This window comes from Macaca mulatta, chromosome 12 (genome assembly GCF_049350105.2).
Source record: "Macaca mulatta isolate MMU2019108-1 chromosome 12, T2T-MMU8v2.0, whole genome shotgun sequence".
In the NCBI taxonomy this organism is placed as follows: domain Eukaryota; kingdom Metazoa; phylum Chordata; class Mammalia; order Primates; family Cercopithecidae; genus Macaca; species Macaca mulatta.
Genome location: NC_133417.1, coordinates 6,397,310 through 6,422,388, shown reverse-complemented (window position 1 = coordinate 6,422,388; position 25,079 = coordinate 6,397,310). Strand labels below are relative to the sequence as shown.

General features: G+C 48.0%; 1 protein-coding gene and 1 long non-coding RNA gene across 2 annotated transcripts; one reads left to right on the top strand and one right to left on the bottom strand.

Moving 5' to 3' along the window:
• Positions 1-10,805: 10,805 nt before the first annotated feature.
• On the bottom strand, positions 10,806-15,581 carry LOC114671282 (uncharacterized). The gene is made up of 2 exons (XR_003721176.2): positions 13,603-15,581; positions 10,806-11,390 (listed from the first exon to the last, which is right to left on the bottom strand). It is a non-coding gene; the product is annotated as an uncharacterized LOC114671282 (long non-coding RNA).
• A 1,514-nt stretch (positions 15,582-17,095) lies between these two features.
• TUBA3E (tubulin alpha 3e) lies at positions 17,096-24,468 on the top strand. The gene is made up of 5 exons (XM_001110230.5): positions 17,096-17,414; positions 19,701-19,923; positions 20,845-20,993; positions 21,613-22,293; positions 24,086-24,468. The coding sequence occupies exons 1-5, from the start codon at positions 17,157-17,159 to the stop codon at positions 24,380-24,382; spliced, it is 1,608 nt and encodes a 535-aa protein (XP_001110230.3). The 5' UTR covers positions 17,096-17,156; the 3' UTR covers positions 24,383-24,468.
• The last annotated feature ends 611 nt before the right edge of the window (positions 24,469-25,079 follow it).

Genomic DNA, 25,079 nt, shown 5'->3' with positions numbered 1-25,079 from the left:
TGAACTATTGACTGTAAAATCTTCTTAATAGCTCGTCCTATACCAACCTAACCCACAAGCTTGTAGACTTGAGATGGGCCATGGTATGTCTTGAGTGCCAAATCATGGAGAAACACCAAAGCAATTCTGATGGGGTTGTTTAGGCATGTACTAATGGGAAGCCAGTACAGGAAGTCTGTTTCTATGTCAAACTTTATTCCAGTGGGAAACTTTATTCCATTGCTGTTTAGTTAAAATCCTGCTGTGCTAAGAATGTCTCAAGTCTCACTCTAATAAAGTTTACAATCCAGTGGATGAGATATGCTCACCAAAAACACATATGTGCGCATAATTATAAATTGTGAAGAGTACTAGGAGAGAATGAAGCATGATTCTATAAAATTAAAGAATTTGGCTTGGCCAGACGTGGTGGCTCATGCCTGTAATCCCAGCACTTTGGGAGGCCAAGGCAGGCGGGTCACCTGAGGTCAGGAGTTAGAAACCAGCCTGACCAACAAGGTGAAACCCCCATCTGTACTAAAAATACAAAAATTAGCCAGTCATGGTGGTGGACCCCTGTAATCCCAGCTACTCAGGAGGCTGAGACAGGAGAATCGCTTGAACCCGGGGGGCGGAGGTTGCAGTGAGTTGAGATCATGTCACTGCACTCCAGCCTGGGCAACAAGAGCAAAACTCTTATCTTAGGAAAAAAAAAAAAAAACAGGAGCAGACAGAGAAAAATGAGATTGAAGAAAACAGAGCCAGAGTAATGGGAATACAGCCAGAATAAAGTAGTATCTCTAAAGAATCAAGTCTAAGAATGTCAAGATGTTGGAGGGTTAGCAAGCTAGGAGTGTAGATTGACACACAGGTTGAGGACGAGGGAGGTGCCTTTCAATGGTGTCCCATTTCTCCTAAGATAAGTTCCTCAATTTCTCACAATGTCCAAATTGCCCTTCAGCCTCATCTCACCTCATTCCCATCAGCCTCCGGAGTAGCTGGGATTATAGGCGCCCGCCACCACGCCCAGCTCATCTCCGCCTGCTCCTGGAACACTGCTTTCCACTGAGTGATCTCACCTTGATCCCTTTCTCTGAGTGATCTTACCTGTGGCACGGTTTCAGCTATCACCCTTTTCTCATCTGCTTACAAAATAAATAATGCACAATTTTGGTCACATGAATATTTATATGGTCTGCTTAAGCCCTATTTCGTAATTCTATAGGTAACTGCTTTTTAGAGGATGTTTCCACACTGATACCATTTTAGCTATTAAGACAAATTTGCCACAGGGGAGAGGGGAATGAGTCACCTCTGAAGAGGCACGAACGGTGACTGGTGGGGTGCCGTCAGCAAGGCCTTCCCTATTCACCCCTGGAAACAGTTGACCAATAGTCTGCCCTTGTGTGCTCTCCTGATATATGAAGCACATGCTTTGAATTTGCTGAGGTTTCCACTCATCTTCCCTGAGGCACCCTGACCCAGGGCTCCAGTTGCCCTCTGCTTACATCCATGTGGGCATAGAGCATCCCCCCAGCTGCGGCGGTGTGGAAGGAAACCAACAAATTAAGGCCCTTGAAGGTCACTGTGACAATGTCAGAAAATCAGACTGCAGTGAATGGCTTGGTGGGTCTGATTCTCAGCTAGGGATGCTTCTAAGGTGTCTACTGTGGAAGATAAAGAGGAGAACTAGAAAAAGAAAGGGAGAAAGGGAAGAAAAAGATGCCAGCAAGTATTTGCTAAACACTGCGTGATTTACTTTCACAGGTGTAGTTTATTTGATCCTCACAGACAGCCTGGCAAGGTAGATTTTTTTGTTTTGTTTTGTTTTGAGACAGTCTCGCTCTGTCGTCCATGCTGGAGTGCAATGGCGCGATCTCGCTCACTGCAACCTCTGCCTCCCGGATTCAGCCATTCTCCTGTCTCAGCCTCCCGAGTAGCTGGGACTACAGGTGCCTGCCACTGCACCCAGCCAATTTTTGTATTTTGGTAGAGACAGGGTTTCACCCAGTTGCCCAGGCTGGTCTCGAACTCCTGAGCTCAGGCAGTCCACCCACCTCGGCCTCCCATAGTGCTAGGATTACAGGAGTGAGCCACCATGCCTGGCCCAAGGTAAGTATTTTTTACATTTTAATGTAAATGGGCTCAGAACCATGAAACAGGTCTCCTGAACTAAACAAATAAAAACTAGTCATTTGTTGGACAAGTTGGGCATCAGTCATTTTTAGTTTCTTTTGAATTTGATGTTCTTCCAACTGTACCGCAAAGCCTTGGTCATCGATTTGGTGAATTAGCCCGAACCTTTGAGTCATTCTGGGTTCTGTCACTCCCATGAGGACTCAGCTGCCATTGAGTCCTCTGTGCTTTTTCTTTGCACCAGCTTGTCCTGAACCTGCACGTTTAAGTTGAACCAACACAGCCAGAAACCCAAACCAAGTGGCTGACAGCAAGTATGTATAAGCCTGGGACCCATCAGCTTAGCCAAGACAATCTCCTCTGTCCCAGCCTCTGAATTCCTCCCATTTTATTACAGTTCTTTTTTCTTTCTAGTCCAGGTTTCTCATCCTGATTTGGCTCCGCTCACACTCCTGGACATATGAACTGATTTTTTACTGGCTTTAACTCAACTAATGAAGGATTTGCCTCCTGGGCCACCCGTTGGTCTTCCTGAACTTACTTCAGGTCCTTGAATGCTTTATGACCCTACCTTAAAGCAAAATCCTCATACTTGTGTACCTGGCTGGCACTCAGATGCTCCAACGCTGAAGTCCTCTAGGGCAGGGGAGAGTTCAGAGAGGACATGGAGAGGAGAATCCAGTTACAGAACGGCCTTTGGGCACTTCCAGCAATGGATCTCCTAAGCAGGTTGTTCTTATCCTCTAGCAGGAGTGTTATATTGAGGAATTTGAAGGAAAGTTTGTCTAGCAAGAACTATCTGCTCTAGTCATCATTAATGGACTATATTGGGCAAGCGGTCATTTGACCAAATTCTGGTATGTAAGGTGAATTCCTTTCTATTCAACTCAATAAGTCATTCTATCCTAGGGGACTCCAAAAGGTTTTGTACAAACCTACATTATCATACACTAATCAGTCCCCAACAGTGAGTTTCTGTGTTGGGTAATTCCAATAAATGTATCTGTACTTCTGGATTTTTTTTTCCGTAGTTCCCAGAATTTTGTCTCCATTACCCATGCATTGTGAATTCCTGGAGAGGTTAACGTTCTCGTCATCACCTCCAGCCGTGACTTCCAAACACTGCTGAATCATTCTCTGCTCCATGCTTGCTGTTACTCCTTATTATTCACACCTTGGCACTGACTGAACATAGATCCAACCCCTTTCCATTATTTTTACAAAGAAACAAATTACTCAGGGTCTTTGCCGCAGTTTTAGGCAGGTAGAAGGAGTTACAGGCAGCACAGAATGCACCATAACATTGGACATATCCATTTCTTAAGGTTCTCATGGAAATTGTCTGCACGTGGCTTGGGTATCTCTTTCAAAAAGTCTCTTCTTTCTTTTATATTTTCTCTGGTTCCCATATTCCTGTGTTTTTCTAATTGAGAGCAGTTGAGCTCTTTCTTTTATGTCCTGTTCTTTTCTAACCGATGCTCTCAGTGACTCAGCTGCTATTCTCAAGTGGTTTGTTAACATATTTTGCTAATTAAGTCAGTTGTTTCCATGAGAGCTGACTTCTAGTATGATTTTTTAGTAGAACATAAACATAAAAGTATTTATTGTTACTAGGGTAGTCATTCACCCAAACAGATGTAAACACAGATCTTTCTTTTACCTAACTCTGAAGGTATTTTGCTTTTTTTTTTTTTTTTTTTTTTTGAGACAGAGTCTCGCTCTGTCACCCAGGCTGGAGTGCAGTGGCAAGATATCGGCTCACTGCAACCTCTGCCTCCTGGGTTTGTGTGATTCTCCCGCCTTAGCCTCCTGAGTAGCTGGGATTACAGGTGCGTGCCACTACGCCCAGCTAATTTTTGTATTTTTAGTAGAGAGGGGGTTTCACCATGTTGGTCAGGCTGGTCTTGAACTCCTGATATTGTGATCTGCCCGCCTTGGCCTCCTAAAGTGCTGAGATTACAGGCGTGAGCCACTGTGCCTGGCCCTGCCATTTTTTTATTTTTTAGAAATATACTCCAGTCTGGGCATTCACTGTATCCTCGGCAGAAGTATATTTACAGGTCACCCCACACCTCCCTCCAGGGCCCGTGAGAAGGAGCACCTGGCAAACGGACTCAGCTGAGCATCTCATATCTGAAGCCTTAGTGATAAATAGGAAAATTCCCCATTTGTCATCAGTGTCATCCTGTACACTAAGAATTAGGCAGAGATGTATATAAATTCATTAGCCTAATAAGTGAAACCAAGTTAACCAGTGATTGAAATAGTCTTTTTTCTCACCCTCCACACCGACGTTCAGGCCACTCTGTGCCTCTGGAAGCTCAGTGGGACACAGAGTTTAGTCAGAGGGCATCATGAACTTGGAGTTTGGAAATAGGAAAAGCAGTGGACATTTTATTTTGGTTATTGTAAGTAATAAAAATAGGCAGAGTTTAATAGGCCTGCCTGTTAGTTCAAAACACCCGTGTGATTTGTAGCTTTAAGCATTTAGATTTTTTCCCCTTGAGTGTTTTGAGAAATCTGACCTTTATGATTGATGAGGGGCTGCTGTGTCTTTCTGAATCATGATTCTTTCCAAGGCTTCCCTTCTCTGTTCTTGAAGCTTTTTATTATTGTTATTATTATTGTCATTATTATATATATTTTGAGACAGAGTTTCACTCTTGTTGCCCAGGCTGGAGTACAATGGCCCAATCTTGGCTCACTGCAACCTCCGCTTTCCAGGTCCAAAAGATTCTCCTGCTTCAGCCTCCCAAATAGCCGGGATTACAGGCACCCACCACCAGGCCCAGCTAATTTTTGTGTTTTTAATAGAGACTGGGTTTCACCATGTTGGCCAGGCTGGCCTCGAACTCCTGACCTCAGGTGATCCACCTGCCTTGGCCTCCCAAAGTGCTGGGATTACAGGTGTGAGCCACCATGCCCAGCCTCGAAGCTTCTTTAAGTGCTAGTAAATATAGATTAAATGAATGAATGGTAGGCAAACAAAAAATTTGAGAAAGAAGACAGAAGGAAAAAGGAAGAAGAGACAGAGAGAGGAAAATGGAGGAGACAGGCAGAGGAGAGAGAGAAAGAGAGAGAGCGAGAAAGAGAACTGATTGTTGTAATAATTTTATTAAGAAACATTATCTAGAATCATTAGCATCACCCAACAGAAATGTGTTATTTAAGGGGAACACTCAACCCACCAGCAATGAAGAGCAGCTGGGACACTCAGATTGACACTCCATATCATAAACTAGGTCAATATATTTTATTAAGATTATTTGATTAATAAGAGAAGTAGCTTTCCTGTTTAGATTTTGGGGAGATAGTGCAAAACAAATGCCAACGTTTACTGTCCATTCAAGCCCTGTGCTCCTATGTTTTAATTTTAGTGGGAAAAGGGAAAAATGATTCTTAGTGGTGACATTCCTCATTTCTATGATAACATTCTCTCAAAGTTCTCACAGTACGATCATATGGTTTTAAAGACCCATTGATTAAATACTTTCATCTGAAACTAGAACTAGAAAATATTTACGGAGAATTAAACCAACTGGTAATTTTATCCTCATCATTTTCATTTCCATCATCCTTTCCCTTCTTCAAAACCTTACCAAATGGCAAACGTACAAAAGAACCATGTCTAACCACAGGTTTTAATTCAAGGAAGATAGAAATTTCCTCTCCCAAATAAACCCCAAAATAATGAAGCCAGTAATTCAATAAAGGAAAGAAAAATAATGTGTTCTTGAAGGAAAGTTGCCTGCTAATGGGTCACCACGGTTTTCAGTCTAAGCTGCCCCCAAACCTTGATAGTGGCCAAGAGGACTGATGTCCCAGAGAGCTTCCAGAAGAGGAGTCGCCAGGCACATTCGCTTTCTTCCCTGCTCCATGGTCATATCTGGTATGGTCACCAGTGAAAATCAGGCCTTCAGCTGGCTTTGAACGGTGTGAGCTTAGCCCTGTTTCAGCTGAGACAGGCACTGAGAGGCGTAACTGTGGCTTTCCATCTAGTCCACATCAATCAGTGAATTGGCTTTGTCTTAGGCACCTTTCAGAACAGATAAGAAGCAGTCTTTAGAATGTCAGCACAACTAAGGGGTGCAGGTGGTCAGACCTCCGGGGGGGCATATGACTAAGCTTTCATTTCTGAACAATTGTGGTAACAACAATTTCAGAAAGTGCTATTTCTGGAGCTTTTACTTCTGACTCGAATATTTTGCCAAGAATTCACCTGCATCTTCATAGCCAATGGTCCTCGTTTACAAGAATGATGATCACTATTATCACCATTATTCAGAAGAGGCAACTGAGGCTCTGTCAGGCAGGTTAATCACTGTACCCAGGTTGAACAGGGCACATCCATGGCAGAGCTATAGTGTAGAATCGACCTGTCTGCTGAAAGTGCCCGTGTTGTTAACTGCTATGCAAAATAATGTATTTATTAAAGCGAAGCCATTTTTAAATCAGGGAGGAATATATACATTTATGGTCCATAAAACTTAGAAGTGTTTACCTATTGTTTCTTGACTTTTGCTCTAGGGTAGAATCAAGGACACTGGCTCTGAGGACGGCCCTCCAGCTTGTTGTCAATCCTATCTGTAGCCACTCCTCCACCCTCTGCCACAACCGCCCTCAGCTCTTTATATTCCAGCATACTTTGTGCCTTTGTTTAAACTGCACCATCAGGCTGGGCACGGTGGCTCATGCCTGTAATCCCAGCACTTTGGGAGGCCGAGATGGGTGGATCACGAGTTCAGGAGATCGAGACCATCCTGGCTAATCCGGTGAAACCCTGTCTCTACTAAAAATACAAAAAATTAGCTGGGCGAGGTGGTGGGCGCCTGTAGTCCCAGCTACACGGGAGGCTGAGGCAGGAGAATGGCGTGAACCCGGGAGGCGGAGCTTGCAGTGAGCTGAGATCGGGCCACTGCACTCCAGCCTGGGCGACAGAGCGAGACTCCGTCTCAAAAAAATAAAAAATAAAAAACTGCACCATCTGCCTTAAATATCCTCCTCCTGTTTCACCAGCCCAAATCCTGCTCATTCCTTACAGTCTGGCTCAGTTGTCACCTTCACTCAGAAACTGGGAACTAGAAGAAAGCTGAAGGATGGTTGTTTGAGTTGTGAACCTAGCATGTGTTTTGGTAAATTTGACACAGGTGTGAGTGAAGTTATACTGCATTAGAGAATCCTTTTGTTTGCTAAGTGAGGGCAGACAGTTCTGATTTGCCGTATCCACTGTGATTCTCCAAGAACAGAAGAGGATTTCTCTCTAGAATGGAGAAAGCGGGGCTGCAAAAGCTGCCATTCCAACTGCAAAATCTGTAATTTCATTATATGCTAGATGAAATGTAAGTGGGAGGGGAGCTGCCATGTTCCTACATATAAATGGGAAGAGTACTAAGAATGTTTAATAAATAAGTCTTTGATCCCTCTTGAAATTGTTGATATTCTGCTCCTCTTTTTGCAGTTTGGGTTTGTTAGAATTAATTGATCAATGGCATGTCAGGTTTCTATGCCTTCTATAAGGAAAAGGAATAAGCTGTACATGCATCTGTGGGTAATGTAGTGTTGGTTATCACATTAGGCAGCTTCAGTGCAGTCACAATCCCTCCAAATCCCAGTGACTTAACCAAAACCACATACTTGTGGCTTGGCTTTGCACATTACCAGTAGCTCCTCATCTAGGCAGCTCTGCCTGATCAGTCTCATTGAAAGTTGAGAGGTGCTCGTTCTGGGGACTAGGCTAAAGGGAGCAGCCCTTATTTGAGATACATGGTCAAATGAAAACAGTCACGAAGGCAGGGTCCCTCCCCACCTCTCCACATCCCTGTCTTGTCTGGAACTGCTTTGGGTAATGCTTAGCCAGGACCAGCACATTATACAAGGCAATGTCCACGTGCTGGGATCAGCAAGGAGGAGCTTTCTGTCTCAGGGTTAAGAGTAAAGACTAACCCAGCACCACCTCGAGGGCTTCAGGCTCACTTTCTGTTTGCTTGAAGTCTGCGATGTGCTCATGAAGTCTGCAGTCCTCTCAGGCTTCAGGAACAGCGTCCTTGAGCTGAGCTTCCAGCTACAAAACGAAGATGCACTTGTCATTAACAGAAAGTAAGCACAGTGCAGGGCTCAGCCGAAGCAGTTGGTTAGTAATAAAACAAGTTTAAATTCTAATTTAAGAAAGAATACTGATTTGTGAAAACAAGTACTTCTGATTTCTGTAGAACACTGATTCATGTTTTAAATGGACAATTTCAAACGCACACAGAAGAAGAGAGAGTAATGAACCTCCTCCTGTGCCTGGCACCCAGCTTTGACAGTGAGGAGAAGACCTTTTTTTTTTCTTTTTTCAGACAAGAGTCTTGCTCTGTCACCCAGGCTGGAGTGCAGTGGTGTGATCTCAGCTCACTGCAACCTCCACCTCCTGGGTTCAAGCGATTCTCATGCCTCAACCTCCAGTTTAGCTGGGATTACAGGCACATACCACCTCACCCGGCTAGTTTTTGTATATTTTTTAGTAGAGATGGGGTTTCACCATGTTGGCCAGGCTGATCTCAAACTCCTCACCTCAGGTGATCCGCCCACCTCAGCCTCCCAAAGTGCTGGGATTACAGGCAAGCCACCGTATTTGGCTGACAGCGAGCAACTTGAGCTGAGCTTGCTTCATCTCTGCCTACGCACAAACCATTTGAGAGCAAATCCCAGGCAATGTATCACCTTATCCGTATGTGGAATGGTAATCCTTAGTTAGGGGTTTCATTAATTTGAGTTGTAACTGGCTACAACTTCAAATATATTTGGGTTGCAAAATAAACTAAGAAGAAAACAAACAGATATCTTGTGGCTAAACAGCAAAGAGGCCTGAACTTGAGCATGTGCTTCCAGGCCTTCTCATTTGTGGGATTCACTAAGTAAATTTTTTTTTTTTTTTTTGAGACGGAGTCTCGCTCTGTCGCCCGGGCTGGAGTGCAGTGGCCAGATCTCAGCTCACTGCAAGCTCCGCCTCCCAGGTTCATGCCATTCTCCTGCCTCAGCCTCTCGAGTAGCTGGGACTACAGGCGCCCGCCACCTCGCCCGGCTAGTTTTTTGTATTTTTTAGTAGAGACGGGGTTTCACCATGTTAGCCAGGATGGTCTCGATCTCCTGACCTCGTGATCCGCCCGTCTCAGCCTCCCAAAGTGCTGGGATTACAGGCTTGAGCCACCGCGCCCGGCCAAGTAAATTTTAACAGAATTTTTTTGAGACAGATTCTCACTCTGTCGCCCAGGCTGGAGTGCAGCGGCACAATCTCGGCTCACTGCAACCTCCACCTTCCAGGCTCAAGCGATCCTCCCACTCAGCCTCCCGAGTAGCTCATACTAGATGTGCACGCCACCACACTCAGCTACTTTTTTGTATTTCAGGTAGAGATGGGGTTTCACTACGTTGCCCAGACAGGTCTTGAACTCCTGAGCTCAAGCGATCTGCCCACCTTGGCCTCCCAAAGTGCTGGGATTAGAGATGTGAGCCACTGCCCCTGGCCTTTAATCAAATTTTAAAGTAAGCATTGCTTAAAACATGTCACTCACCAACAGCAGAACATTCAGAATACCCAGGGCAGCAGTTCTCGAAGTGTGGGCTGAGAACCCTGGGATCCCGAGACATTGTCAGAGAATGAATACCCTCTACTTACTGAAAAGGGAATTTTTAAAACTTAGCACCCAGGAACCTCTTTTAATAATTAATTAGTTATCTGTGGGAACCAGGAGTTCTTCATGTACTTCATCCAGAACAGTGTATCAAAACAGATGGAATGCAGAAACAGACATGAGAACCCAAGCGTGTTCTATTAAGCCAGATATTAAAGAAACACTAAAAAATGTAAAAATGTGGCTGGGTGCAGTGGCTCACGCCTGTAATCCCAGCACTTTGGGAGGCTGAGGAGGGCAGCTCACCTGAGGTCGGGAGTTTGAGACCAGCCTGGCCAACATGGTGAAACCCTGTCTCTACTAAAAATACAAAAATTAGCCGGGCATGGTGGTGCATGTCTGTATTCCCAGCTACTCAAAAGGCTGAGGCACAAGAATTGCTTGAACCTGGGAGGTAAAGGCTGCAGTGAGCCGAGATTGCACGACTGCACTCCAGCCTAAGTGACAGAGCGAGACTCCATCTTAAAATAAATAAATAAATAATGTAAAAATGCCATTCTTCTCACTAGATTTTTAAAGAAATAGTTACTTTTCTTTACAAATGTTATGTTAACACGTAATGGGTTTTTATTGTATTGAAAGAATTCTCAGTTTTGATTTCTGCCATGGTGCATATTGAGAGCTGTAATCTACATAAGTAGACGCTCTTTGGGATTGCCAGTGATTTGTAAGAGTGTAAAGGAGTGCTTAGACCAAGACGCTTCAGTAGCACTGGTCCAAAGCAAGTGCTTGAAGTGTCCTAGACTATGATTTGCCTTACTACTGCCATTGGCCCTTTATGGACTGCAGGTTCTCTTATTCAATTAAGCCGGGCCATATCACAGCTTAGCATAAATCCCCTCTACTTACTTAAAAAGGAATTTTTAAAACTTAGGAATAGGAACCTCTTTTAATAATTTCACAAATAGATATTGAGGGATGAGCACAAAATACATGCTTGGCAGATCAACTTACTTGGGTTCACATACAACTTAAGATCCATTTTAAAGTAATTTACATAATGCAGCCCAAGTTCTCAAAGATGTTTTATTAAGGTCATACAAAAGTCCAATCAGTACCATCGCTGAAATATCTAAACAGTTTCCTCCTTTTTTTTTTTTTTGAGACAGAGTTTTGCTCTTGTTGCCCAGGCTGGAGTGCAGTGGCGTAATCTTGGCTCATTGCAACATTGCAACCTCCGCCTCCCAGGTTCAAGCAATTCTCCTCCCTCAGCCTCCCAATAGCTAGGATTACAGGTGCCCACCACCATGCCTGGTTAATTTTTGCATTTTTAATAGAGACGGGGTTTCACCATATTGCCCAGGCTGGTCTGAAACTCCTGACCTCAGGCCATCCGCCGGCCTCGACCTCCCAAAGTGCTGGGACAGAAAGAGGAGCTTTCCAGCTTCTTGGATCTTCAGATCTCCTGCCACATCACGTCAACTTGCTGCGTGGCTACTTCCATCTCCTCCTCCTTTCCCACACCTTCTGTTTCTGGGAGCAGAGCTCTGCAATGAGCTCACTGAGCTCCCGGAAGTCCTGCGGGGCCAGCCTCTGCTGCTGATGGGCATCTTTCAGTTCTTGGGCCTAGGATTTCAATCTCTCTGAAGCTTCAACCAATTCCTGAAAAAAAACGTATAGATGTTTTATGTTTGCTTAACAAAGGCCTGGAAGGCTGGACGTTTAGTCTTACACTATATTGAAGAGTTACAAGTGACAGCCAATGCTGGTTACAGATGAAAGTCACAGACGGGAAAAATCCCCTGCTTGGGAAAAGCCCTGTGCTCGCCTCACCCCAGCCAAGCAGGCAATGGGAAGACCACCTGGGCTCGGGTGCTGAGCACCAACCCCACACCAAGAAGGACCCTGCACTGCATGGAGTAGCTTCCAGCAGGACAGCTGGCTCTGTAACGTCAACCTCTGCCTGATGTCATCTACACAGCTGCAAAGGTGAATAAAACATCTGGGCATTCAATCTAGTTACTTAAACATTAGCAGAAGCAGAAGAAAACATGTAGGCAAAGTGCTGAAGATTTAAGTCAGACCAGGCACTGTGGCTCATGCCGGTCATCCCACCACTTTGGGAAGCTGAGGTGGGAGGATCACGTGAGCCCAGGAGTTCAAGACCAGCGCCTGGGCAAAATAGTGAGGCCTCATCTCTTAAAAAACTAAAAAAGACAGAAAAGAAATTTAAGAAGAAAGACATTTAAATCAAAGTCTCCCTGGGTGGAGGGCCACAAGTAGGACTTACCATGAGTTCAGCTGCACTGACAACCCAACCTCACCACTTGCTGCCCTGATGACTCTGACCTCCCTGCAGCCGATCGGGCCAAGAATCTGGCTGTGTAGTCACTGTCACACCTGTCGGACTAAGACTGGAGGTGACAAGACCTGGAGCAAGCTGGCAGGGTGGCTCCCACTGTAGCAGGACGAGCCACAGACAAAACTCCTCAGACACCGGATTAAAGAAGGAAGAGGTTTTTTATTTGGCCGGGAGCGTCGGCAGACTTGCTTCTTAAGAGCCAAGCTCCCTGAGAAAGAAATACTTGGCCTTTTTAAAGGCTTACAACTCTAAGGGGTCCACGTGAAAGGGTCGTGATAAATCGAGCAAGCGTGGGAAACGTGACTGGGGGCTACATGCATCAGCTAACAGAACAGAAAGTTTTACAATGCTTTTCTCATACAGTGTCTGGAATTTACAGATAACACAAATAGTTTAGGCCAGGGGTTGATGTTATTATTATTACTTTGTTTAACTCCTAGGACTGGGTGGTGGTGCCAAGGTTGTCTGGCTATTTATCTTACTTTTGTTTCTTTCTCTTTACTCCTGTCTTGTGAACTAGGCAAGGTGGGGGGAGGAGGGAAGCAGGAGTAGTAGTGGTCTCCTTCCTTACCATATGGGGAGGAAAGGGCTCCCCAGGCCTCTCTTGGTCCGGCTCAGAGTCACTGTGACTGTGTCAAGCAACGAGACGCCGCACAGCCCGCACTGCACTCCCAGACAAGTCATGCAGGGGGATGATACCACGGATGATCTTAAAAAGCAGTTTGGGCTTAAAATCTGGCACATTTTAGAGGACAGATCACAAACTACATGTCCAAGGACTTCAGTGTATAAATGAATGTATTTTAGAAATAGAGCCCATGCAGTGAGCTGAGATTGCAGGACTGCAGCCTGGTGACAGAGAGAGACTCTGTCTCAAAAAAAAAAAAAAAGAAAGAAAGAAAGAAAGAAAAAGAAAAGAAAAAAGAACCTAATTGTGTTATTATATACTTAATAGCATTTGAATATAAAGTTCACATATCTTACTAAAAACCAAATTTGTAAAGGAGTTATGGGGAAATCAGCCACATTTTAACATATGTCCTCTTTTGCAGTTCCCTGTCATTGCTAAGATGCCCCTTCTAAGAGCAGGGGGCATGGTGTAGAGAAAAGGGCGAGGTCACTGGCGTCAGGCGCAGCGTGTCACTGCAGATAACACAGTACCCTCTGGACATCGTTCCTCATTCAGAATGGGCGGGCTGGGGGAGCTGCTGCTTACTCTGCGGGGCTGAACTGGAGACGGCAGATGATGACTGTGAAGTGGGTGCCTGCTGCAGGCAGCACTCTGAAAGGCACCCAGGGCAGGGAGCCAAGCCCCGCCAGCTGACATGGGCTGTGTAGCAACTGGGCACAGCAGGGGCCCTAGAACCAGGCTTGGCCCTGGTGTCCTGCAGGCAGCAGGGACAGTCCATGAGCGGGGATGCCAAGGAGGTCTTCAAACATTTGTATGAACTCAACCTTACAAAACTCTGCAAAGCCTCTGAAGCCTTTCTCACCCAGAACCAAGCTGCCTACCTTGTGCTGGTCCTCCTCCTCCTGCTGCACCGTGCGGCGCTGCTTCTCTGGCCCCCGTAGCCGCTGTGTGAGATCTTGTTGAGGCGCCGCCTTGTCCTTAAGTTGTCACTCAAGGCTGTTTGAATCTGAGCAAAAGAGGAAATAATTTGTGTTCCTTTCTGTGTAGTGACTGTCTGTAAACGTTGTTAGCTGACTTACTGAAATGATTTAATAATTCACAAAACTCTTTTTTTTAGTGCTGTATACTAAATAAAATACACAAGGCAGCAATACTTAGGGGCCAGAAACACTGTTTACTACAAGTAGTTATGGAATCATAACTTACAGTACAATGGGCATGTCCAAGGCTCAATTTTTCTTTCGTCATTTACAGTAAATAGTTTGTTGCTAATTTTCTACACCCTCTACTGGGAATTTGTGTTGCTTTTATAATCAGAAAAATAAATATTGCAGTCATGTAGCATATAGTGATATTTCGGTCAACAACAGAGAGTATATATATAACAGTGGTCCCATAAAATTATAATACCGTATTTTTCCCGTAGCTTTTCTGTGTTTAGATACACAAATCCTTGCTGCACAGATCTGTAGCCAACGGGCAAATGCTATACCATGTGGCCTAGGTGTGCAGTAGGCTGCACCCCCTTCGTTGGTCTAAGTATACTCTAAGATGTTCACATCAGTGAAATTACTTGATGATGCATTGTCGAGAACGTATCCCAGCTACTGAAGGACACATGGCTGGACTGAAGAGCACCTTGTGATGCGGGCTGCAGCTGAGTTCTGCGCATGATGTGGTTGGAGCCCCGAGGAAAGGGAGGGCTATGGACTGAATGGTGTCCCCCGCTGCCAATATTAGATGCTGAAGCGCTAATCCCCAATGTGACTGTATTTGGGGACAAGGCCTGTAAGGAGATGGTGAAGGTTAAGTGAGGTCATAAGGGCAGGTCCTGATCCAATAGGATTCGTGTCCTTACAAGAGACCAGAGAGCTTGGGTGCTACCATCCTACGGGAGGACGTGGTGAGAAGGTGGCTGTGTGCAAACCAGGAAGAGGCCTCTGGGGCTTTTAGCCTCCAGAACTGTGAGAAAATGAAACCCTGTTGTTTAAGCCACTCAGTCAATGGTATTTTTTTTAGGGTGCCTGGGGCTGACTAAGGCAGAAGGATTCGCCCTCCCGGGGAGAAGAGGTGGGGGCCGGTGGACTCCTCCGACTTTCCTGGCTGTCCGCAGAATTCGGTCCCTGCCCCTCCGCCTTCTGCCAAAGCATCCTTCTAAGGGCAGACCTGATCGCACTGTCCGGAGGTCCCCAAAGGCCACAGAAAAGTCTCAACTCCTGGACCTCACGAGTCCCATCCCACTGGTGGAGCTCCCTGTCTCTGCTCTGCTCTCGTCTCAGGAGGGAAAGTTAAGGGCCTGCTTGGCCACCCTCTAGGGAGGTGCCACGATGGGATGCGGCATCCTAGTGATGAGCTGGGGGTAAGCCAGCACGTCTCTACTGGTGCTTTTCCCAGAACTGAATGCACACTCTTAAATGATCTTTAGGAATGGAAGAATCAAACCGCGAAGAATCACACGCCTGTAGTCCCAGCCTACAAGGAAGGCTGAGGCTTGGGGATCACTTCAATCCAGGAATTTGAGTCCAGCCTGGTCAACATAGTGAGAACCAGTGTCAGAAAAACAAATAAATAAAAAGGAAGTATCAGGTGATTGTTCCAAACTCCTCCAAAATGGGTATTCGGTCCCCACTCTGCTCTTCCTGGAACAGGGGTGTGACTTCCCCTTTCCTGTTGGCCATAAACCCACTCCTTCCCACTAAATTGATGAGAAAAGAAAAAGCATTCATAGCACTTTGAGTTATGTGAGGTGTGCAGAATTTATCAGGCCCAAAAAGACAGGATATGGACTTCAGTCACACCCCTCATACCCATGTCTCAGGTGACTGTTTAAAGGCATTTTGTTTCTGACTAGCTTAACCCATTATCTTCCTGTTCCTGGAATTTGTGACAATGTAGACAATATAGAGACAATAAACAGCTTTTTTTTTTTTTTTTTTGAGATGGAGTCTCACTCTGTTGCCCAGGCTGGACTGCAATGGTGTGATCTTGGCTCACTGCAAACTCCACCTCCTGGGTTCAAGTGATTATCCTACTTCAGCCTCTCAAGTAGCTGGGACTATAGGCGCTCACCACCATGACTGGCTCATTTTTGTATTTTTGGTAGAGACAGGGTTTCATCATGTTGGCCAGGCTGGTCTTGAACTCCTGACTTCAAGTGATCCTCCTGCCTCGGCCTCCCAAAGTGCTGGGATTACAGGTGTGAGCCACCACGCCCGGCCCAATAAATAGCTTATGTTATTTTAATATAAATTCCTCAGGCCAGGCCAGCCAAGGTGGGAGGATCCCTTCAGGTCAGGAGTTCAAGACCAGCCTAGGCAACACAGCAAGACTTCCTCTCTAATTTCAAAATTCTTGGTAAGTTAGGAACTGTCTCTTCTTTTCCTTTAAAAACCCACTTGTAACTGCGGCTAATTAGAGGTGTATATTAAGACAACTTGCATCTCCAGGGTTGCACTTCTCAAACTTGGCACAAATAAACTCTTTTTTTCAAGATGGCGTTTTGCTCCGTCACCCAGGCTTGAGTGCAGTGGTGTGATCTTAGCTCACTGCAACCTCTGCCTCCCAGGTTCAAGGAATTCTCCTGCCTCAGCCTCCTGAGTAGCTGGGATTACAGGCGCGTGCCACCATGCCTTGCTAATTTTATTTTATTTTTTGTAGAAACGGACAAGGTGGGTCTCACCACGTTGCCCAGGCTGGTCTCGAACTCCTGACCTGAAGCAATCCTCCTGTCGTGGCCTCCCAAAGCACTGGAATTACAGGCATGAGCCGCTGTGCCTGGCCCAACCTCTCCACTTAGGCTAATTTTGCCTCCTTTCTTCCTTTTTTTTTTTTTTTTTTTTGACGGACTCTGGCTGTGTTGCCCGGGCTGGAGTGTGCAGTGGCCTAATCTCGGCTCACTGCAACATCTGCTTCCCAGGTTCAAGCAATTCTCCTACCTCAGCCTCCCATGTAGCTGGGATTACAGGTGCCGACCACCAGCCCGGGTAATTTTGGTATTTTTAGTAGAGACGGGTTTTCACCATGTTGGCCAGGCTGGTCTCGGGGAACTGCTGACCTCGGGTGCTCCACCTGCCTCGGCCTCCCGAAGTGCTGGGATTGCAGGGTTGAGCCATCGCGCCCAGCCCGTTTTCTCCTTTTGGGTCACAAAAGGGATTGAATCCTGCCACTTCCCGGGTGCTGGGTGGGAACGCGAAGAGCAGGGTGATTGCAGCGCTGCTGTGACTTGGGTAGATGGCGGGAAGGCCTCTCAGAAGCGGCCTTGTTTGCAAAGATCTGAAAAAGGCTTGGAGAGGAGCAGGCTCGGGGCATTCAGGGAGGGGGCGGCGGCACACTGGGAGCAAGGCAATGTTCTGTGACCCACAAAAGCCGTGCAGTAGCTGTTCCAATCCCGGTCAGAAGACATCCCGGAGATGCCTCAGCACCCGCCAAGCCTTTCATGATCCCGCTGCCTTCCCGCCAATCCTGCATCCAATCAGAGAGCGTCCCCACTTCACGTGTTGAGCAATGGCCAATCAGAACTGGGACCCGGCCTTCGGCCCGCCTCCCAGGAACTCCAGGCCAATGGCAGCCTGGCAGCGGCGGGCCAATCCCGTGCAGCGCGCGCGGGCAGACGGTTGCAGTTGGCTCTCAGCAGCTGCGGCAGCCGGTTGAGGTCTGGAAGCAGCGTCGGGCTGAAGCGGCGGAGTTCGCCATGGTAAGACCCGGGTCCTTCCCGCCCCGCAGACGCCCAGGCAGACGAAGCTGGCCTCGGGCGGACGGAGGGACCTTGTTGCGGGCCTGGGCGCTGAGCTGAGAGGAAGCCGGAGAAGGACGCGGGGTCTAGTGCGGGACGGGAGGACACGGAATCGTCTCCCGGATCTGCAGGTCCCAGGGCAGGGACGGCGGCTTTTGTTTTAAATGAAGCTGCCGGTCTTCAGTCGGTGGACGGGGACCATGGACGGTGTCCCGTCCCCAGAAAGCAAATAGTGGCGTCGCCTGCTGAAGACGGAGGGCGCTGCGCCCGCTTTCCAGTCTCCACGTGGGAGTGCACGAGTCTGTGCTGCCGGCAACGACCGAGGAGCCCCAGGCGTCTTCGCTGACGGGGCTGGGGCGTGGACGTGGGTCCGATTAGGAATTAAGGCTCAGACGCAGCTGAAACGTTGCCTCGTTCGCCCAGAGGCAACGCGTTAGGCCAGGCGCGGTGGCTCACGCCTGGAATCCCAGCCCTTGGGGAGGTGGAGGCGGGTGGATCACCTGACGTCTGGAGTTCGAGACCAGCCTGACCCAACATGGCGAAACCCGGGCTCTACAAAAAAATACAAACATTCCCCGGGCGTGGTGATGTGGGGCTGTGGTTCCAGCCACTCGGGAGGCTGAGGTGGGAGGATCAGCCGAACCTGGAAGTTTGAGACTGCAGTGAGTCCTGCTGGTGCTATTGCACTCCAGCCTGGGCCACAGAGACCCTGCCTCAAAAAAACAAAAAAAGCAACCCATTAACATAATAGATTCCCAAGTCCCAAGTCTGAATACCTGTGGTTTGTCAGTTATCCTTTTTTTTCTTTTCTTTTCTTTTTTTTTTTTTTGACAGCACTCAACAGATGCTCTGTTGCCCAGGCTGGAGCACAGTTGCGGGATCACGGCTCCCTGCAGCCTTGAACCCCTGGGTTCCAGCAGTTCTCCTGCCTCAGCCTCCCGAGTAACTGGTACTACAGGTGTGTGCCACCACACCTGGCTAATTTGTAAATTTTTCTTTTTTTTTTTTTTTTTTTTGAGATGGAGTCTGGCTCTGTCGCCCAGGCTGGAGTGCAGTGGCGCGATCTCAGCTCACTGCAAGCTCCGCCTCCTGGGTTCACGCCATTCTCCTGCCTCAGCCTCCCGAGTAGCTGGGACTACAGGCGCCCGCCACCTCGCCCGGCTAGTTTTTTTGTATTTTTTAGTAGAGACGGGGTTTCACCGTGTTCGCCATGATGGTCTCGATCTCCTGACCTCGTGATCCGCCCGTCTTGGCCTCCCAAAGTGCTGGGATTACAGGCTTGAGCCACCGCGCCCGGCCAATTTGTAAATTTTTCACAGGGACAGGGTCTCACTGTGTTATCCAGGCTGGTCTCAAGCTGGTCCCAAGCGATCCTCTCGCCTCAGCCTTCTAAAGTGCTGGGATTACAGGAATGAGCCACCACATCCAGCTTGGCAGGGTTTAAAGAAACCACCAAAGGACAGTGCAGTGTCCCAGCACTGATGATGTCTGGGAGCCATTACACCTGTAGGCTTCAAGGGGTGGAGAGAGGGAGTGGTTACAAGAAATTGAGAGGGCAACCTGCCAAAAGTGTGGCCTTAAGAGGGATTCAGGTCACCCACAGCAGTTGAGCAGGAAGGGGCCAAGGAGGGAGTACCCTGGCGTTGCTCTCCTCCAGCCCCCGGTATCCCACTGCTGCCTGCCATTGACTAAACCAGCAAGAATCCAGAGGGCAAGGAAGGCCTCTGATGCTGTTCTCAAGGGTCAGCCTCCGAGAGCACAGAGCAGATGGTGAATGATGGAGGGTAGATCTGGGGGGCAGAGAGAGGACACACACTGAGCACCTGCGCTTGGACCATGGGGACCTGAGACCTACTCTGTATTTCCTTACCCAACCCAACTACCTTATCCTTTGATCAGGACATAATCAAAAACTGCTATATATTCTTCAGAGAATTACTGTGACTGGCTATAATGTGGGGTAATTATTGACATTACATGGCTTCCAAGTTTTAAAATAACCTAATTTTTGTGTAGTGGAAAACAGGTTCTAGGGCTACCTGTAGAACTTAGTAGCTGGTATGGTTTACAGCAAGTTAGTTTTCACAGGGCTGAAGGGATCAGTCCCCTAACCCTCCTAGGAAATACCAACTGTGAAAGCACCAGATACTGAAGCACTATATAAATATTAAATTAAAATATTTGCATGCCATATAGCTTCAAGTTGCCTTGAAATGAATGGGTTCACATTTATGTTCCGGTTCACAGCGCGAGTGTATCTCTATCCACGTGGGGCAGGCAGGTGTCCAGATCGGCAATGCCTGCTGGGAACTGTACTGCCTTGAACATGGAATTCAGCCCGATGGTCAGATGCCAAGTGATAAAACCATTGGTGGCGGGGATGACTCCTTCAACACGTTCTTCAGTGAGACTGGGGCTGGCAAGCATGTGCCCAGAGCAGTGTTTGTGGACCTGGAGCCCACTGTGGTCGGTAGGTGCCTGGGCACTGGATGGCAGCTTTCCTGAGAGGGTGGGAGAGCAGTGTTAAAGTCCCGCGTGGGTTCCTTTGACTCCTCCTGCCGAAAGGATGGGATGGACAGGCATATGCCCGTGGCGTTGTTAGGAGAGAAACTGAAAGGCTCGTGATGAAAGTGTCTGTGAGACTTGGCTCCTAATCTAGGAAAACCTGACCTACAGGGAAAAGCTGCTTTGCCAGCAGTAAGATGGGCTGTGGAGGGATTCCCTTGTGGCTGCCTCAGCCCTGCTCAGATGGCCCTGCCTGCAGGGTGCAGTAGCCTTGGTTCCCTCCTGAATGCTCTGCACTCTTTTATGCTGGTGCACGAGAGTCTTGACCTGCATCTTAGGCATAGAAGGTAAGTACAGAACAGTCATTTGCTTCCTTCAGAATAGCAGCCTGAGGTAGTTTCCAAAGACAGCTGCCAAGAGGCAGCACCTTTCAGTGGCCCCCTAGGAAATGACAGCATCACCTGAAAGCCTGTGAGACCCAGGTCATCCAGGGTGCCCTGATGGGACTGCCCTGCATAAGTCACACTGATCTGGTGACTTCCCAGGTTGTATGAGTTTTTAACTTATAGCCTTTGATGTAGCTACACGTAGGAAAGAATTGTGTACCTGCGTAGGAGTGTAAGAGCTTATTTCCTTTCACTCGGAACTGGTCGTGCTGACATGTATACCACAAGCTGAGTGTAACTTCGTAAAGTCATAAATTGCATATGCAGTTTGGTTATCACACAGAGATATTGTCTACCAGATGCTGCCACTGTTGACCTATGACTTGTAGGTCATGTACTTTGACCAGCATGTACTCTGTAGAAGTGAACAGTCCTGGAATGTGTCCATCTTGGTGAGTACAGGCCTTAAAGATTCACAGCACACACTGTCTCTTTTGTAGATGAAGTGCGCACAGGGACCTACAGGCAGCTCTTCCACCCAGAGCAGCTGATTACTGGGAAAGAAGATGCAGCCAATAATTACGCTAGAGGCCATTACACCATCGGCAAGGAGATTGTTGACCTAGTCCTGGACCGGATCCGCAAACTGGTAAGAAGAGAAGGTTTCATGTGGCCATTGGCTTGCATGGGAGGGTAGTTCTTGGAAGGTGAAAGGGAGGTCATTTTATCAAAATTTAGATCAGCATGTTGGCCGGGCACGGTGACTCACACGTGTAATCCCAGCACTTTGGGAGGCTGAAGTGGGTGTATCACCTGAGGTCGGGAGTTTGAGACCAGCCTGGCCTACATGGTGAAACTCTATGTCTACTAAAAATACAAAAATTAGCTGGGTGTGGTGGTGCACATCCGTACTCCCAGCTACTTGAGAGGCTGAGGCAGGAGAATTGCTTGAACCCGGGAGGCAGAGGTTGCAGTGAGCTGAGATTGCACCACTGCACTCCAGCCTGAGCAACAGAGCAAGATTCCATCACAAACAAGCAAACAAACAAAAACCTAGACCAGCATCTTGAGTCCTACTGAGTCTGCAATGGTGATTTGTCTGTAGATCTTTGTCTGCTTTTCTTTGCTTCAAAGTGTACTACGTGTTTATTATGGATGATTTGAATCCATATCAAGTCTTCAGAGGCAAAGAGAAGTGGCCTTGGCTTGTTGGAGGTTGGTGGTGTGGCTTCCACGGCCATTGACTCATGTTGTCTGGTTTCTCTCAGGCGGATCTGTGCACGGGACTGCAGGGCTTCCTCATCTTCCACAGTTTCGGGGGCGGCACTGGCTCTGGGTTTGCATCTCTGCTCATGGAGCGGCTCTCAGTGGATTACGGCAAGAAGTCCAAGCTAGAGTTTGCCATTTACCCAGCCCCCCAGGTCTCCACGGCCGTGGTGGAGCCCTACAACTCCATCCTGACCACCCACACGACCCTGGAACATTCTGACTGCGCCTTCATGGTTGACAATGAAGCCATCTATGACATATGTCGGCGCAACCTGGACATCGAGCGTCCCACGTACACCAACCTCAATCGCCTGATTGGGCAGATTGTGTCCTCCATCACAGCCTCCCTGCGATTCGATGGGGCCCTGAATGTGGACTTGACGGAATTCCAGACCAACCTAGTGCCATACCCCCGCATCCACTTCCCCCTGGCCACCTACGCCCCGGTCATCTCAGCCGAGAAGGCCTACCACGAGCAGCTGTCCGTGGCCGAGATCACCAATGCCTGCTTCGAGCCAGCCAATCAGATGGTCAAGTGTGACCCTCGCCATGGCAAGTACATGGCCTGCTGCATGTTGTACAGGGGGGACGTGGTCCCCAAAGACGTCAACGCGGCCATCGCCACCATCAAGACCAAGCGCACTATCCAGTTTGTGGATTGGTGCCCGACTGGATTTAAGGTATGACTGGGTGATGTGTAGGCCTTTCAGCAAGCAGCAGACGCACAAAATAACACTGTCCCTGAAGGCCCGCATCCTTTGGGGAGACTCTCCCTGTTCCATGGGCTAGGCATGTGGGCATAAAGTAGTGAACCAGAGTTGATAATTGATCCACTGAATTTTTTTTTTTTTTTGGAGACTGTCTTGCTCTGTTGACCAGGCTGGAGTGCAGTGGTATGATCTCAGCTCACTGCAACCTCTGCCTCCTGGTTTCAAGCAATTCTCCGGCCTCACCCTCCCAAGTAGCTGGGATTACAGGTACCCACCACCACACCCGGCTAATTTTTGTATTTTTAGTAGAGACGGGGTTTCACCATGTCGGCCAGGTTGGTCTTGAACTCCTGACCTCAGGCGATCTGCCCACCTCAGCCTCCCAAAGTGCTGGGATTAAAGTTGTGAGCCACTGCGCCCAGCCCAGTGATGTCTTTTGAACTCTCTTTCTGAGTCATCACACTGTATATCTGTGGTGAGATTTGTTTTTTTATTTATTTTTTGAGATAGGGTCTTGCTTTGTACCCCAGGCTGGAGTACAGTAGTGTGATCCTGGCTCACTACAACCTCTGCCCTCAAGCTCAAGTGATTCTCTCACCTCAGCCTCCTGAGTAGCTGGGACCACAGACATGCACCACCATGCCCGGGAAATTTTTTTTTTTTTTTTTTTTTTTTTTGAGGCAGTCTTGCTTTGTCACCCAGGTTGGAATGCAGTGGCACGATCTTGGCTCACTGCATCCTCCACCTCCCAGGTTCAAGAACTTCTCTGCCTCCACCTCCCAAGTAGCTGGGATTACAGGCACCTGCTAATTTTTGTATTTTTGGTAGAGATGGGATTTTGCCATGTTGGCCAGGCTGGTTTCGAACTCCTGGCCTCAGGTGATCCACCTGCCTTAGCCTCCCAAGTGCTGGATTACAGGCATGAGCCACTGCACCCAGCTAATATTTGTATTTTTAGTAGAGATGGGGTTTCGCCATGTTGGCCAGGCTGGTCTCAAACCCCTGGCCTCACGTGATCTGCCCGCCTCAGTCTCCCAAAGTGCTGGGGTCACAGGCTTGAGCCACCACACCTGGCCTGATGTTGTCATTTATAGAACAAGTGTGCTGATCCCTGCTCTAGTTGACCCTATGCACTGCTGCCAGGACCTCAGGTCATGTTAATCCTGAGTTCTGAAACTTGGAATGCTTCCCCTTTGGTTACCACCTTGGAATGCCACCCCCTACTTAGGCAGGCACATGGACCACTTCGACCACTTCCTGATGCTGCGGTAGCAGCATTCATATGACTCTTGACCCATGATCAGCCACCTTTGCATATCCACAGTGGCTTGTTTTGTGGGTCAGAAGTGGGTATGATGTTCCTTGTGATAGCATGGGGAAGAGTTGTGTACTCTGAATCTATCCGGGTGGAAGAAGTTTAGCTACAGAATTTAATTGTAATCTACAAAGAAGACAAGCAGCATACATTTTCAGAGGGAAGACTGTCTTCACCTGGGCACCTATCACATGTCACAGGTACTAGGACACAGCCCTTCAGGTAGCCTAGGATCCCACCAGGGTGGCTACCTCCAAGGTTCCTGTCTCTGTTCTCCATCTCGGACTATCACCCTGCCTGGTGCAGAGAAGGGCTTAGTGATGTTTGTGAGGTGAACTGAGTATCCTCCTTGTCACCCACAGGGTGTCTTCTGTTTGAGGAAAAGTAGCTACCATTTCTAGGTTTGATATAAGCTTCACAGACTGCTTTCTTTCCCTTCTCCGGCAGGTGGGCATTAACTACCAGCCCCCCACAGTGGTCCCCGGGGGAGACCTGGCCAAGGTGCAGCGGGCCGTGTGCATGCTGAGCAACACCACGGCCATCGCGGAGGCCTGGGCCCGCCTGGACCATAAGTTCGATCTCATGTATGCCAAGCGGGCCTTTGTGCACTGGTACGTGGGCGAAGGCATGGAAGAGGGAGAGTTCTCTGAGGCCCGAGAGGACCTAGCAGCTTTGGAGAAGGATTATGAAGAGGTGGGCGTGGATTCCGTGGAAGCTGAGGCTGAAGAAGGCGAAGAATACTGAGGGGAGGGTGTGGTGAGTTCTCCCCTGCCACCCCCAGGATGGCTGCTTTCAAGTTGTTTGCAATTAAAGGTTCTGTACAAAACCAAGACCTCTGTGTGTCATGCAGCTTAGTTCTGCCTTACAGGAGCTGGTGGGACCCCAGAGACTGCATGGACAGCAGAGGGGCGCCAGCCTGCCCTGCTGGCGTGGGGTTGGGTGCAGCAGGACTGTACATACTTAAGCAGCTGCCACGGAAGTAAACTGACCAGGGGAAAACAGTGTTTCTTCAAAGCCAAGCGTTCAAAGTATAGATTTCCTAAATTCTAGGAAAGCAGAGTCAGGGTTTTCAATTGAATTTGCGAGTTTTCGGGCTTCTTTATTGATGGGTCATGCTGGCTTAAAAGGAAGACACTAGAAGTGAAGTGTTGGAGGTCTGTGGATGGGGCTCGTCCGTGAAGTCTCTAAAGCTGTGGGTCAAATGTGTAAGGTCAGGACATTTTAGAGGGGGAAAGGGTATTAACCAAGTTCTGCACAGCATTCATGACCCACAGAAGGTCACAACACATCCATGCTGACCCCAGTGCTCCTCCTTAACCTGGAGGGCAGCATTCGCCCTCTCTGCACACACACAACCACCCTGTCCCTCAGCACTGTCAGCTGTCTTGGTAGAAAACCTCCCATGAGGTGGGAGATCGAGACCATCCTGGCTAACACGGTG